At 39.3% G+C, this 12,925-nt stretch overlaps 1 protein-coding gene across 2 annotated transcripts in view; it reads left to right on the forward strand.

The window, feature by feature from the left end:
• Nucleotides 1–12,925, forward strand: part of KLHL29 (kelch like family member 29) — a 405,364-nt gene that overhangs the window by 328,295 nt on the left and 64,144 nt on the right. For both annotated transcript variants that reach the window (XM_056343947.1, XM_056343948.1), the window contains exon 6: nt 690–828. In XM_056343947.1, the coding sequence (XP_056199922.1) occupies nt 690–828 (139 nt within the window). The remainder of the gene's footprint in view (nt 1–689; nt 829–12,925) is intronic.

The following is a 12,925-nucleotide window of genomic DNA, read 5'->3' on the forward strand; positions in this document are numbered from 1 at the left end:
TGCTTTTAAGCTAATTCTGAAACATATGCAATTGTAGTCTATATAGCTGACGTATATTGAAAGATGCATTGATATTTGGCTAATTTTTTATGCACTGTAATTTATATATTATTTAGATGTACTATCTTATTCTGTTAACTGAGAGGCTTAACACATTTTTACTATGTTAAGGATAAGTTATTTTCGCAGGTCTTGTGGTTTTATTATTTTGACCCATATCCAGCTCATATTGCATCATAATACCATATTTTTACTAATATTATTCTAGTGTGTTCAAAACTTATTTGCATTTGGATAGAAATTCATTAGCTCTTGATTTTTATTATAACAAATTATTTTAACTTTTCTGTGATAATGCATTCTCTGTGTTTCTGATTTGGTGATGCTGAAATATTTTGTTTTCGTTTTTAACCCTTCCAAATTTAGGATTGGTTTTGCTTTTTTTCTGTATATATATTTCAGTTGTTTAGACCTACTGGTTCCTGCTTTTTTCTTTTTCTTTTTTTTTAATATGTTATGTTCGTAACTTCTGACTGTCTGTGTTGAGCCAATCTTACCGACAAAAATATCAGTTGTTTCCTGTTTCTCTACTTCTTTACAAAAAAAAAAAAAAAAAAAAAAAAGTAAAAAGTAACAATAAAAAACTCTTAATGGGAACCCTGGCACTGTCTGTCTTCTCTGTTCTGCAGAAATGTTGAAGGAGTTGAACCAGCAACGCAGAGCGAAAGAGTTTACAGACCTGAAAATTATTGTTGAAGGCAAAGAGTTTGAAGTCCACCAAAATGTTCTAGCTTCCTGCAGCTTGTATTTCAAGGACCTGATTAAAAGGTTTGCCTTCCTTCCAGCTGTGATCTGCTCTGTTCTTTTGTAGGGCGCATTTGTGTCGCTTTTTTTTCCTCCCCTCTCTTGCAGGTTTATGAAGATTGAATCTCCTGTCACAGAGCCAGTAGCCATTCTTTCCACCTCCTCTGAATGTATTTCCAAACTGAGACTCAGACCCATTTGTTACACATCTGACTCGTACAGTGTAATTATTTCTGATAAGTAGAGGCTGGTTTTGGCCGAAGAAAGTGTTCCACCACTGAGAGATCTAAGATTTAGACTCAACTGCTAATGGTGATTCGGACCACAACTGAAAACTATTGCTGTCAATGTTTTCAAGGGACTCTGTCACGTATGACAAAAGTCTGTCCTTCGGGCTACAATAAGCCATCAGCGTTCTGGTGAACGATGCTGAGATGTCGTGCTAATAAAGCATTTCAAGTATCGTAATCCCTTTACCCTGAAATCTTTGTTACATGCTTTTGTGTGGCTTTTATGGGCAAAGGGATTGATATTTTTATTATTTGGGGACTTTTAAAAGAAAAGGCAACTGATTAATTTATCTAGAAAAAAATAGGAAATTAGACAATTTTCTGGTCAAAATATAGCTCAGTCTGCATGTTGGACTAAGGGTAGTTTTTTCCTACAAACACTCTAGCTTAGGGTAGGTACAATATGTACATTTTCTAAACATCGTGTCTCCGCCTTTGCATTTTCCCCCCTCTGTTTCTAGCTGATTGATTCTAAACAGTGCATGATAATCTTTTTTTTCCATTACATTGATTTTTCAATTTGTATGCTTCATATACTTGCATAGGAATAAATTGGTACTCTCATATTATTAGTAAGTTAGAGTAGCAAGTAGGGAGAAAAAAATCATGAGGATAACTTTCATTTTTCTCTCAATCATCAGCAAATTAATGCAGCTGCTGATTTTGCCTTGCAGTATTTTCCTGAGCAGACTGGGCCTGGACTGTGCTAAAAAATGGGATTAAAGAACATTTTGCTTGCTTCAAATCCTGTATTTAAATTTTGCCAACTAACACAATAGTGACTGTATTTTATTTCAGGATGGCATATTGGCTGGTATCTCCTTTCAGTGTATTATGTCCTTTTGCACAAAGCTGGTTCTATAATTATGGATATATATTACATTTCTATGATATAACTGTGCTGACTGCCTTATCAATTATTCATAAAAAATATGTTGGCCTAGGAAGCGTGTCTTTTCCCCTCTGTAAATCTAATGATTGCTAGCTATAGCTATGCCAGATCTCTCCTGTCCTTTCTCTTCTGTCTGCTCATTATCATTTAATTGTTAAGGCTACAGTATATGCTTTTTAGGGTGATAAGGAGTAGAGTCTACAGGGAAATAAAAATCTTAGAGTCAGCTCACAGAAATCTAATAGCTGGCTGGCCAAAGACTGTCATTTGGATTTTGCTGCAAAGACATCTGCTTGTGTGCAGAAGTCACCAGGCAGCATCTATTTCTGGAAGCACACTGAAGAATCTTGCCACTTTATTATTTAGTTATCTAATGGAGATATATATTCGATTGAACACTGCTCTGATATCATTTAAAACAAACAAACAAAAAAACAACAAACTTTTTAAATGCTCTGAAAAGAGACTATGAGAGCAAAACCCTAGATCTCAGCATTTATTAGCTGCTCTCATAAGGCTCACATGCATTACAAGAAAAAAATAGTGCAAGTTTTAGCCCATTTGCCAACCTCACCACTTTTTGCCTTCTTTCACATCATCAGCAGCAATAAATATTCCAGAAGTCGATCTTTGTCCACTGTCAGGTCTCTCTATCCCAGTTGTCTTCCATACATAACCTGAGTTCCAAGCATGTAACCTTGATGATGGCTAATGGAGTTGCACAGGTGTATCCAAGGCAAAAATACTTTTATTACTGATGATGATGCTTGAATAAGGAAAAATGCATCTTGATGTCTAGTTGAGTTTGCAAAACCGCCAGGTGAGAAAAATAAATATTCACCTGTAAACTGAGCAAATGTGTCGTTGTAAAGCAATAAAATCAGGGCCATGGGGTGGAATTTCTGAAGACTTGCTTTTTAGAGGATACTTGCAGTGTAAAGCCTAGTCCTTTTAGAAACCCCATGAAGTCAATGAGAGTCAAGGACTCAAGTTGCAAGAGGCACTCAGTATTTTGTAGGATCATGCCCTTAACAATACAGAATCATTATAGTTCACAGAGTCAGTATGTTTATAAACACAGTATGTCTAGAATCCTCTCCTGATATTTATTCACAGTTCTTTTGAGATAGTACTTAAGGCTTTATATGATTTATATTGTGCTTTCTGTGTTATTACAGAAATCAAAACAAGAAATGGCATTTCTTCTAGAAGAATAAAAGAGATCTCTTTATATTATATATAATATAAAGTACATATCAATCAGCACATGCTAGGGTTAAGCTCTAATGCCATTCCAACCAAAGGCACCGATGGGTCACCAGAAACATCGATGAGAAGATGATCTATTTATGAAGGTGCTATGTGCACGCATATAAACGTGCAGGAAAAGAATATCTTTCAGAGTATTTACTTCAGCTGTTCTTTGCCACAGGCTAGTTATTGTTAACCTCATGTTCTGCCATTGATTCCACTGTGTGTTGGAGTTGGTATCTGATGGTAGAATAGCAAGTAGTGTCTCAAAAGAATAAAAGGGAAATGTTCAGAAACAAATAAGATCAATTATTCCTTCCTCAAGAAAACCCAAAATATAGACAAAAAGCATAATAGAACTAGAGTTATTGCCTGTCTTGAGGAAAACTATTTGATAAGAATTAGCCATAGCAGGGAAAAAGAATATGTTACTTTTATTGCACTGTAGTGAAAAGATAACCAGGTTTGATTAACCGAAAAAATCTGAAGTTATTATTTATGGAACAAATTTGGTAATGAGAGTGCACTTTGAAACCCCCTTAGTTTTTCAGAAAATGGTTGATCCTGCAATGCACTGAGCATTCTGGTCCGTGTCCAGAAAAGTCCTTGTTCCATGTAATTTATCTTCTCAATATATGAGTGTGGCCCTTTTGAGGTTGGGTTAGGCCAATTAGCAGGCACTGTGCTCTTGGAAATGGTTAACTACCCCATCAGATGCTGTGCAGCACTTGAGCCTAAGCCAGGACTCGATGTTCATCTCCCTCCCAACAGGAGCTGACCATAAAAAACAATCTTAGTCCTTTTCAGTGCGAAATCATCTGAAAAGGATTAGGTGTATTAGGAACAGCAGGTGCAAAATGTTCCAGACGTCTGTTCCCCTTCATTGTGCCCACGAAGAGAGGGAAGTGAGGTGCAGGGGATGGATGGGCATGGATGAAGATGCATGTCCAGGGCTGGTCCCGCAGTAGGACATAGTGCAATAACCTCAGGGACTGCGGGGCTGTCGCTACCAGTCTCAGGAACAATTTTATACAATATTAAACATATTCAGGGAGTGCAGTGTTTTCTTCAGTTCTCTTCATAAAATCCTCTTTAAATTTTTCTTAATTTGGGGGGGTTGAATATTTGAGCCCACTTTATGACGGGTTTGGGTTTGAGTACTTTGCCTTACTGCTTGCTTCTTCAGACACAGAGCATGTACAGGAGTTGCTACATGTCATCTGTGCTTAGGGGAATCATGTGGTTAGTCAGCTTCTTCAAACTGTGACGTGTACGAGATTACTGCAGTGTAAGACTTCAGGGAAAAAATGGATTATAATAGCAGCCAGAATATGGTTGTGTTCCCTAAATGCCATCTTATGTATTTTGAGTGCACTGCCCTCTGATTTGCACCTATATTTAGGTACTTAAGAGGACAGCCTTCCCAAAGCAAGGGCCTAATTTATGGTAGAGGCAATGAAGAGAAGCACATTGAAGGCTTCCAGAAGGAGCCTCTTCTCCTAATTCAGCTATCGATGTGCAGGCGGGTAGGAGATCCCTCTGGAGCAATGAGAGATGCTCATCTCTCGCTGTTAGTCAACCAACGTTCAGGCGTTGGCATCTGAGGCAGTTTTACTCTAACCTCACCTTCTAGATTGCGACTCTAGCCTGCAGAGGGAGGGAAGGCCTCTCCAGGAGGCAAGTCTTCTCACCATAAAAGTCTAGGATATGAGGTGGAGGAGGAGGCCATCCCTCTTTACTATTAAGAGAGAGGTGAGGTGGTTTGCTTATTATGGGTGTTACATCGCTTCCTTCAGGGATCCAGCCTTAGCTGGTTATCTGGGCTTCCTCTGCAGTCATGGGGGAGCACTGGAATGTCTGTAGGATGGGTGTTTCAACCCACCTTATGGTAAATAGTATGAACTGCCTTCTGGAAATGCTCATTTTTCATTGCCCAGAGGGAAAGGCCAGTCACCCAGCCTGAATCGTAGTTGGCTAAAAGTACACGAATGATTCCTTCTGGAAGCTAATGTTTGTCTAAATGTCACATACGTATGCTTATATATGTACACAGAAAGAAAGAAATGGATGAGGATCCATTAAAAATAAAAAATCTCCAAAATGCCCCTCTCACAGAGCACATATTTCCTTATTTAAACCATTCTTGGTTTGGGGGAGGAGAGAAATGAGCTCTGTGTCTTTGTATCTGCCCTAGAAGAAATGGTAGAAGAATGTGTTCTGGAAGGAAGGAAGGAATGGAAAATCCCATGAAGAGGCATAATATTTTTTTTCCAGCTGTATTTGGGATAGACAAATACAGCTGCTGGATAAATGGAATGTCTGGTATTTCCGTAACAAAGTTTCACCGGAACATTTTAATTTGCTGCTTTCTTCTTAACCCAACCCAAAGTGCTGGAATCTCTACCAAATATGACATTATTAATAGGAAGACTTGATATAAAAGTCTCTTCTTGGCCAAAATGCTGGCTTTATAAGCAGACTTTAGTTTTATTTCTTTGTGGTCAGTTACTAAAGATATACAGATCCTGTTCTACAATCTTTATCTTTTCAAGATTTGATTTTAATGATGCTTTCTAATCTTGAAGGCATTCTGACTGCCTGATTCCACTAGCACAGAGCAGTAAGTCACATACACAAAGAGATTCGGTCACCAGAAGCAAGCGTTTTTGATGCAGTGTAATCTGGCAACACTATGTTCATCCTTCTTTTCCTTAGGAGCAGAGCTAGTGACTTCATGGCCAAATTGCTTTTCCACAATACCTTGCCTCTTTCTGCAAGCATTCAGATATTTTATCTCCCCCCCAGAAAAACAACAACAAAAAAATAATCATTGTATATACTCTCCAAGGGCTTGAAGGCAGGGCAGGAGGGCGGGAGAAGTAAAGTATTTAGGGTGAGAGGACCCAATTCCTCTTGCTTTACACCTACACTGAAGACAGAGATGTCATTCTGCATTTTACACCATTGTGTGGAAAGGCAGCATTTGGATGCAAGACAGAGAAACCTGCCACTATCCATCTGAAACAGTCTGACAAAACTGCAAAAGCATTTAGATGTCTGGAAAACAGACTGTCTGGTTTGTGTTTACATTGTAAAAAGCCCAAAATGAGAAATAGCAGATGAAAGAAAAATCTACTCTTAGTGACCCCTTCGTGTTTTCCTGCTTATTAAGAGTCTTGCTCTTTTACTCCAGGAGAGGAGTAGGCAGTATTCCCACATCTGCATGCTTCAGCTCCTAGGTGAACAGAATGACTGTTGAAACAAATTAAAACATATTTTTTTAAAAACAGAGGAGAATGGAGTTAAAAATATGATGTTTGTTTCAGGTGCCAGGAGAGGTACATTGTGACTAGGCAGCACCAGTTTTTTCTGTTAACCCATTTAAAAGAGTCTATGAGAATGGGAGGTTGCATGGGAATGCAAAATATTCTTCACTCTTTACTGCCAGGGTGCAGGTGCAAATTATGCTATGGACGACATTTTTCTCTTAAATGAGGGACTGATAATTGCTCTGCATTGGGCGCAAAATCTTGGCCCAGGAAACAGCTTTCTGCTTTCGGTGGCCCCTTTCCGCGAGCGCACTTTGCTTGCTCTGCCTGGCCGAGCAGCCGCCCGCCCACCCGCCTGTCAGAGCTGCCTGCTGGGTTTCAAATTTTGCAGCTGCCAGGCCTTGGAAAACATGTTTTCATCAAGCAAAAATGTATGGTCCTCTACATAAATGAATTGCAGCTTACAAATATTCGGTGGTGGTGCTGGGCTGCCAGGCAAAGGAACTGCCACAAACCCTGTAGCAGGCATTGCAGCCTGGCTATTTCCAGCCTGGCGAGCATGGCTGTGGATTAGGCTGGTGAGTGGCTGGGACTGGATGCTGCTCTGAAAGGAGGGAGAGATCGATGTGCCCTGCTCAGAAGAGAAACCATGGCAAGGAGGACAGAAAGGCTCCTTCCCAATCCTCGAGGTGCAGCGCAGAAATTACGCTTCTGCCTTATAATGGCTGCAGCTTGCAGAGGCGTCAAGCAGAATCACTTAACCTCTCGCTCCTGTCCCTCATTGACAGCATCTCTATTTACTGTAGTTTGGGCTTCTCGCTCACATAATTTTTAGACACAACTATAAATCCTGCAAGTCTTATCCAAGGAATGACAGACTAATCACCTCTCTTGCTCTGGCTAGACCTATCTGCAAGCCATGCGGCTGTCATGCAACCACTCATAAGATGCCGATGCCGGTGACCTACCTATATTTACTTACAACTCACAGCCCCATCTAGGCTTGACTTGAAATTTAGGGGTGAAAGGGAACAGTTATCTAACGAGGTGCAGTTGAAACTAAATGGATCAAAGACAATGAAAAAAACTTCCACGGCATAGAAAATGGAGTAATGTTCTTGGAAGCTGTCATTTTTGGGCTACTTCCAAAAGCCAGTCTTGCCCTAAACCAAGGGTAATCAAATCAGCGTGCTCGCAGGTAGCTCCAGGGATCAGCAGTTCACTTCCTTTCATTTAAATCATCAAGGATTAGCCACTGCCAGATTGGGATAACAAATTTGAATTAATATGACCAGGTTATGATCATATCAGAGCATGATCCCCTCTTTTTGCTTGCATAGCACTAAGCTTCATTGACTGAAATATGCCAAGCAGTTCTGTGCGGTGGTGTGGGCAGGGATTGATGGGGTGAGAAGAGCTTACCTGCCCTTACCCATATATACTGCGGCCATAGGTAATGCAATATATTCCCTTTCATTGGTGTCCAGAGTACAGGCTGGCTCTGCATAGACCGTAGAAAAGCACTAACAACACCCTGTAGCTGAATAAGAAAGAACTAGTGCCTGACAGAATTAATTCTAATTACTGAAATGCTGATTGGGATCTTCGGGCACTACCATAATCATAGCAGTAGTAATAAATAATAATTGTGGTTATCATTATTTTATTATTTTTTTCCCTCTAGACATTGCAATGAAGAGAAAGAACCTGGGATAGACTTACCTAGATAATTACTTGTATAAATTTCACTACATTCCTAAGAAACAGATTTATTAGCTGCATAATGCCAGCTCTCTGCTAAGCTGGTTTTTGATGGTGTAATAAATATCATTAAAACAAATCAGATAGGAGTTGGTTAAGGGGGCGAACTTTAAGTTTGATGAGCATAAATTTTTTATTCTGTCATTTTACTTTTAATCTTCCTTCCCACATAATCCACCAAAACCTGCGTGCATCGTTTATTTACCGTTAACAAACAGTAGCTCTCACCTCATGCTATTTTGCCACATATTTGCTGAATTAGCCTGCCAGAGATACTTGCAAACAAGTTAGATCCCATGCTGTTAATAAGTTGGCCCATTTTTTTAAACTTCTCCACTAGCACCTTGTGAGATTCAGTTTATTCTCAGTCCCTGGCAGAAGTCTGGGTCATGAAAAGCTGTTCCTCCAAGGGCACTCGCTATTCACTGCTTCATTCACTTGCTAGTCATTTAAGCCAGCATCTTCAAACTCGTCATCTTCTTTCTTAAATCTCAGCAGGGAGGCAGATTTGTGCCTCCAACTGTGATCTCCGACACTATAGCGTTACAGGCTGCTGCTGATCCCGTGCCTTTAGAAATAGTCTTGACCGAGCAATTAGATTGTGTTCCGTCTGTGAATAGCATTAAGGGTATATAAGAGACACAGCTCTTCTGTTTATTTTATTCTAGCCATGTTGTCCATGAACAAAAGCATTTGCTGTTAATCCCATTGCTCGTCTTGGTTTGTAATGATCATTTCTGTGATGGTGAATTAGCAGGAGCTGCTAGTGCATGCCCAAGCTCACAGCCATTAATTTTCCTGATTTTCTTCTGATAGAGCAGGTGAAAACTGGCAGTGTTTGACCCTAATAAGTTACACTAGTCTTGCCAAATTTTGTTTGCCTGGAACAAGGAACATTATTTGTATCAACAGCCTGGTAAAAAGTGAACAAATGGATTTGTTGGTCAGGTAAATTTTGATGACAAATTTGCAGCACTGTGTTTAAACAATGTAATTTATTTAATATTGTGATTTTACTACTTATTTATTGTAATCATACAATAGCACCATTACGGTATATGTTTTCTTGTCTCATGAGACAGATGGGTAGTGGCTGAGGCTCAAAGATAATATTTATCTACAAGATAGTATAACGAAGGCAGAGATTTGCAAGTTAATACATTTTGAGCTGATAAAATAATTCCAAAGGAGAAGCGGTGTTAGGGTGTAATTCATTTTTTTTCAAAAAAAATCCTATTTAATAGAACATTTGCCTTATGACATACATATTGCAATGATGTTGCTCTATATATGTCACTTCCTGTCATTATTTACATGATTGATTACCTTGCAGCTGCATAAACTTGAACAACTCAGTAAATAACCTGTTACCTCAGTACGTACATGCATCTTGGTGCATGTGTCGCAGAAATGTACTTTGGTCTGTTTGGGCATCTATGCTTTTATATCTCATGAGCATGTAATTATGATAGATCAAGCCCTTTGGTACAAAATAGACTTTCCATGTAGAGTGTTGTGTCTTTTCTGTTCATAGCTGAAGGTTGGCTATAATATAATGAAGTTCCTTTGTTGCTTCTCCCAAGATAAATAGACATGTGGGTTTTGAACCATTAATAACTCTGAAGATGATGAAAAGTCAAATAGCAGACAGTTAAGACGCAGCAACATTGCACTCTCTCCTTTGCCTGGAGTTTCAATGCTTAAAGGATTATGTTCCACAGTAAACAAGATGTTCAGTCTAAGCTGTATAGACCTGAACGGGAGGTTCTAACGAGCACATAGCTTACAGACTCCTAAGCCTCATGAGAAGCTGCCTATCCCAGCCTGGAGTCCTTTCTTTGGTAATCAAAAGAATTTAACAGGGAGAAAAGGAAGTAACTTCTCTTCATTTAAGTGCTTCATCTTACACAAATATCTTGGATTTCCTGTTTTCTGGAGACCAAAACACTGTCCAGTAAAGAAAGCAATTTAATTTGAATTTTTTTTGTGTGTCCCCTATATATCCTGGTAGCAAATATTTTGCTCTGGTGGAATGGGAACACAATTACTGTAGGGTAAACATTCATGTTCCTAATTATAAAAGCAAGCCAGCAAAATCAGCATGTCGAGCTGATGGGGCAGATCCTGGGAGGGTGCGAGGTGAAGAGACCAGCAGGCAACTGGCTGTGGGACAGGCCGTTGCATTGCTCCATGCAGGGAGCAACCAACCCCAAAATATGGGCTTCAGATGCCTCAGTCCAGGGTGGAGCTAGGATTGATACCTGCATGCCAGCGGTCTTGTAGCCTCCTGCTAGCTCAAACATGTGCTTTTAGGAAAGGATGTTCAGATTCCTGAGTTGTATGAGATCCTGAGTAACAGAGAGTCAAATTTAGCAGATTTTTTTTTTTATTAAGCTGGTTAATGTTTTCCTGTTTCTTAAAAATAAATTCTGAGTGTAATGAAAAAAATGGAGGCTGTATTATAGAGCTAGCTCTTTGCCGTGGTCTCCTGTTGGGAGCAGCAGGTAATGCTGGTAGGCTCTGTTCACAAGCAGAAGTGATGCACACTAGGTCCCATGTGTCCGGGGAAAGATCACAAATAATAATTCTGAATGTGTCTTTCTTTTAAAAAATAATCATTTAGTTAAGTGCCCTTTTGGAGCACAAAGCTTAAATATATGTCATACCTTTGAGTCTATGGCACAGTGAGTCATATGGCTTTGAGTGTAAATAGGTGTCACAAACTCTGTCAGTCCTCCTGTTCCCAACTAGGCAGCCAGGGAGGAAGCTGAACCAACTGTTCCTAGGCAGTAATGTACATTTACATAAAATCTTTCACATTTTTCATGTTTATTCTGTACAGATGGCTCCATTTTGAACATCCAGAATTTGTTTTGACTTTGTGACTATAGCTTGTAAACAGAAGAGTTGGCTGGCATCTGTACCGGATATAGGTAGCTTTTCGTATTTGATCTAAAATTGAGTGAGGCTGTAGCCAAACCATTAGTCAGTCAAAATAATGTTGCAAGCCGGTTAAAGGCAGCATATTCAAAGCATGAGGGAAGCCTGAATTAGAGGCGGTAGCGCTGTCCATAAATTGACAAATTGATGCGCTAGCGGTGTTTCACTTACACAGCTACTTTAGCCAGACTCCAAATGCGGCTTTGCAAATCAAGGAATCTCACTATTAAATGTTTTGAACTGAATCATACAGAATTTCTGTTACTTGAATGTGTTGATATGAAAAATGCAGGGAGAATGCATAGATATACATATATTTATAGCTCAAGACAGAAAATTGGTTGTGTCGCTATTAAGCATGCAAACACTGGTGCTGATTCTTGTCTGTGTGTATTACATGTATGGAAATTATTTTCAAGGACAAATGAATACCAAAAATGTGAAGTTCTCTACTTTTGTCAGTTCCACTCATAAATCTTACAGATGAGGTTTTAGGGTTATTTTTCCTGCTATCAGTATTTAAACGTTTTAGCTTTTTTTTATAAGTTAACAGGAAGGGGCACCAATTTTGATTTGTGATTTGCGAGTGTAGTCAAGCCATCTTTTGCCTTAAAAGATTCTCTGTACCTTTGTCTTCTCTAGTTTAAGTAATTAAGTTGAAGGATAAGTAGCCAGAGTATGTTCAAAGGCCTTGGCTTAATTTTGTTAGACATAATTATTCTAGACAATACAGAATATTTTTCAATAACTCCCCCCTTACCCATTCAGACTGTATCTATGCTTCCTGCTTATCTGCAGGCTCAGTTCTGCTTGCACATTGCTCAGGTCTATCACCTTGCTGGAGAAATAGATGATTTGTAAATCTGAAAGAATTCCCCAACAGCTACCATAAAATTAAGCTGTTAAAGAGCTCTTGGAGCTTGTTTAAATGTAGACCTAAACAAACCTCTTTGCTGTTTAGCTCAAGATAAATCTTTTTAAAAGTCCTGTTCTAAATCACTTCCCAATTTTAATGAGTTTATATATCAGCCTTTGCCAGATTTTTACTGTAGCTATTCTCCAAGATTACAGCCATGATAAAGTAAGGACTAAAATTGTTTATTATATATTATTCTTCAGAAGCAAAACTTTTTTCCCTCAGAGGCTGTTGGGAGAGCTATTGATTTTCTGCCACAATGTGAAATGTGTGACCTTTATAATATGAGCAATGATTACAAGGCCAATAAAATGACATCATTCTGTTTAAACTTTAGAGTTCGCAGGGCAAATAGCAGAATGTGCCACATTTAATGATGTCCACAGATGATAAGCATACATTGCCTGGCTTCAAGTGAGACAGAAACAAGGAGCAGGCAGGCTCTCCATCCCCAAAATTCCCCCCGTCTGTGCCAGGAGAGGGGGAACAGCAGTGTATTATGCAGGTAGAGCTGTGTCTTTTCCCAGCTAAGGCAAGTCAGTGTTTTTCTGGTAGCAGACTTTTCTAAATGTTTGCATCTACCAATGCTGCTGACAAAACTCCTCCTGATGTGATACAGGATGAGCTATTTGGGGCACAGCTGTATACATTTGTACAGATTTTTCCCAATCCACTGCATGTGCATTTATAGGACTAAATTCTATTCTTGTAATACGGCTTTAGCCACTTCATTGCAGTTCCTTTAGAGTAGCTGAGAGAAGGCTGCATCCCAAATCAGTGAAGTATAACTGCACAGAGCATA

The sequence above is a fragment of the Falco biarmicus genome, chromosome 6, assembly GCF_023638135.1.
Source record: "Falco biarmicus isolate bFalBia1 chromosome 6, bFalBia1.pri, whole genome shotgun sequence".
In the NCBI taxonomy this organism is placed as follows: domain Eukaryota; kingdom Metazoa; phylum Chordata; class Aves; order Falconiformes; family Falconidae; genus Falco; species Falco biarmicus.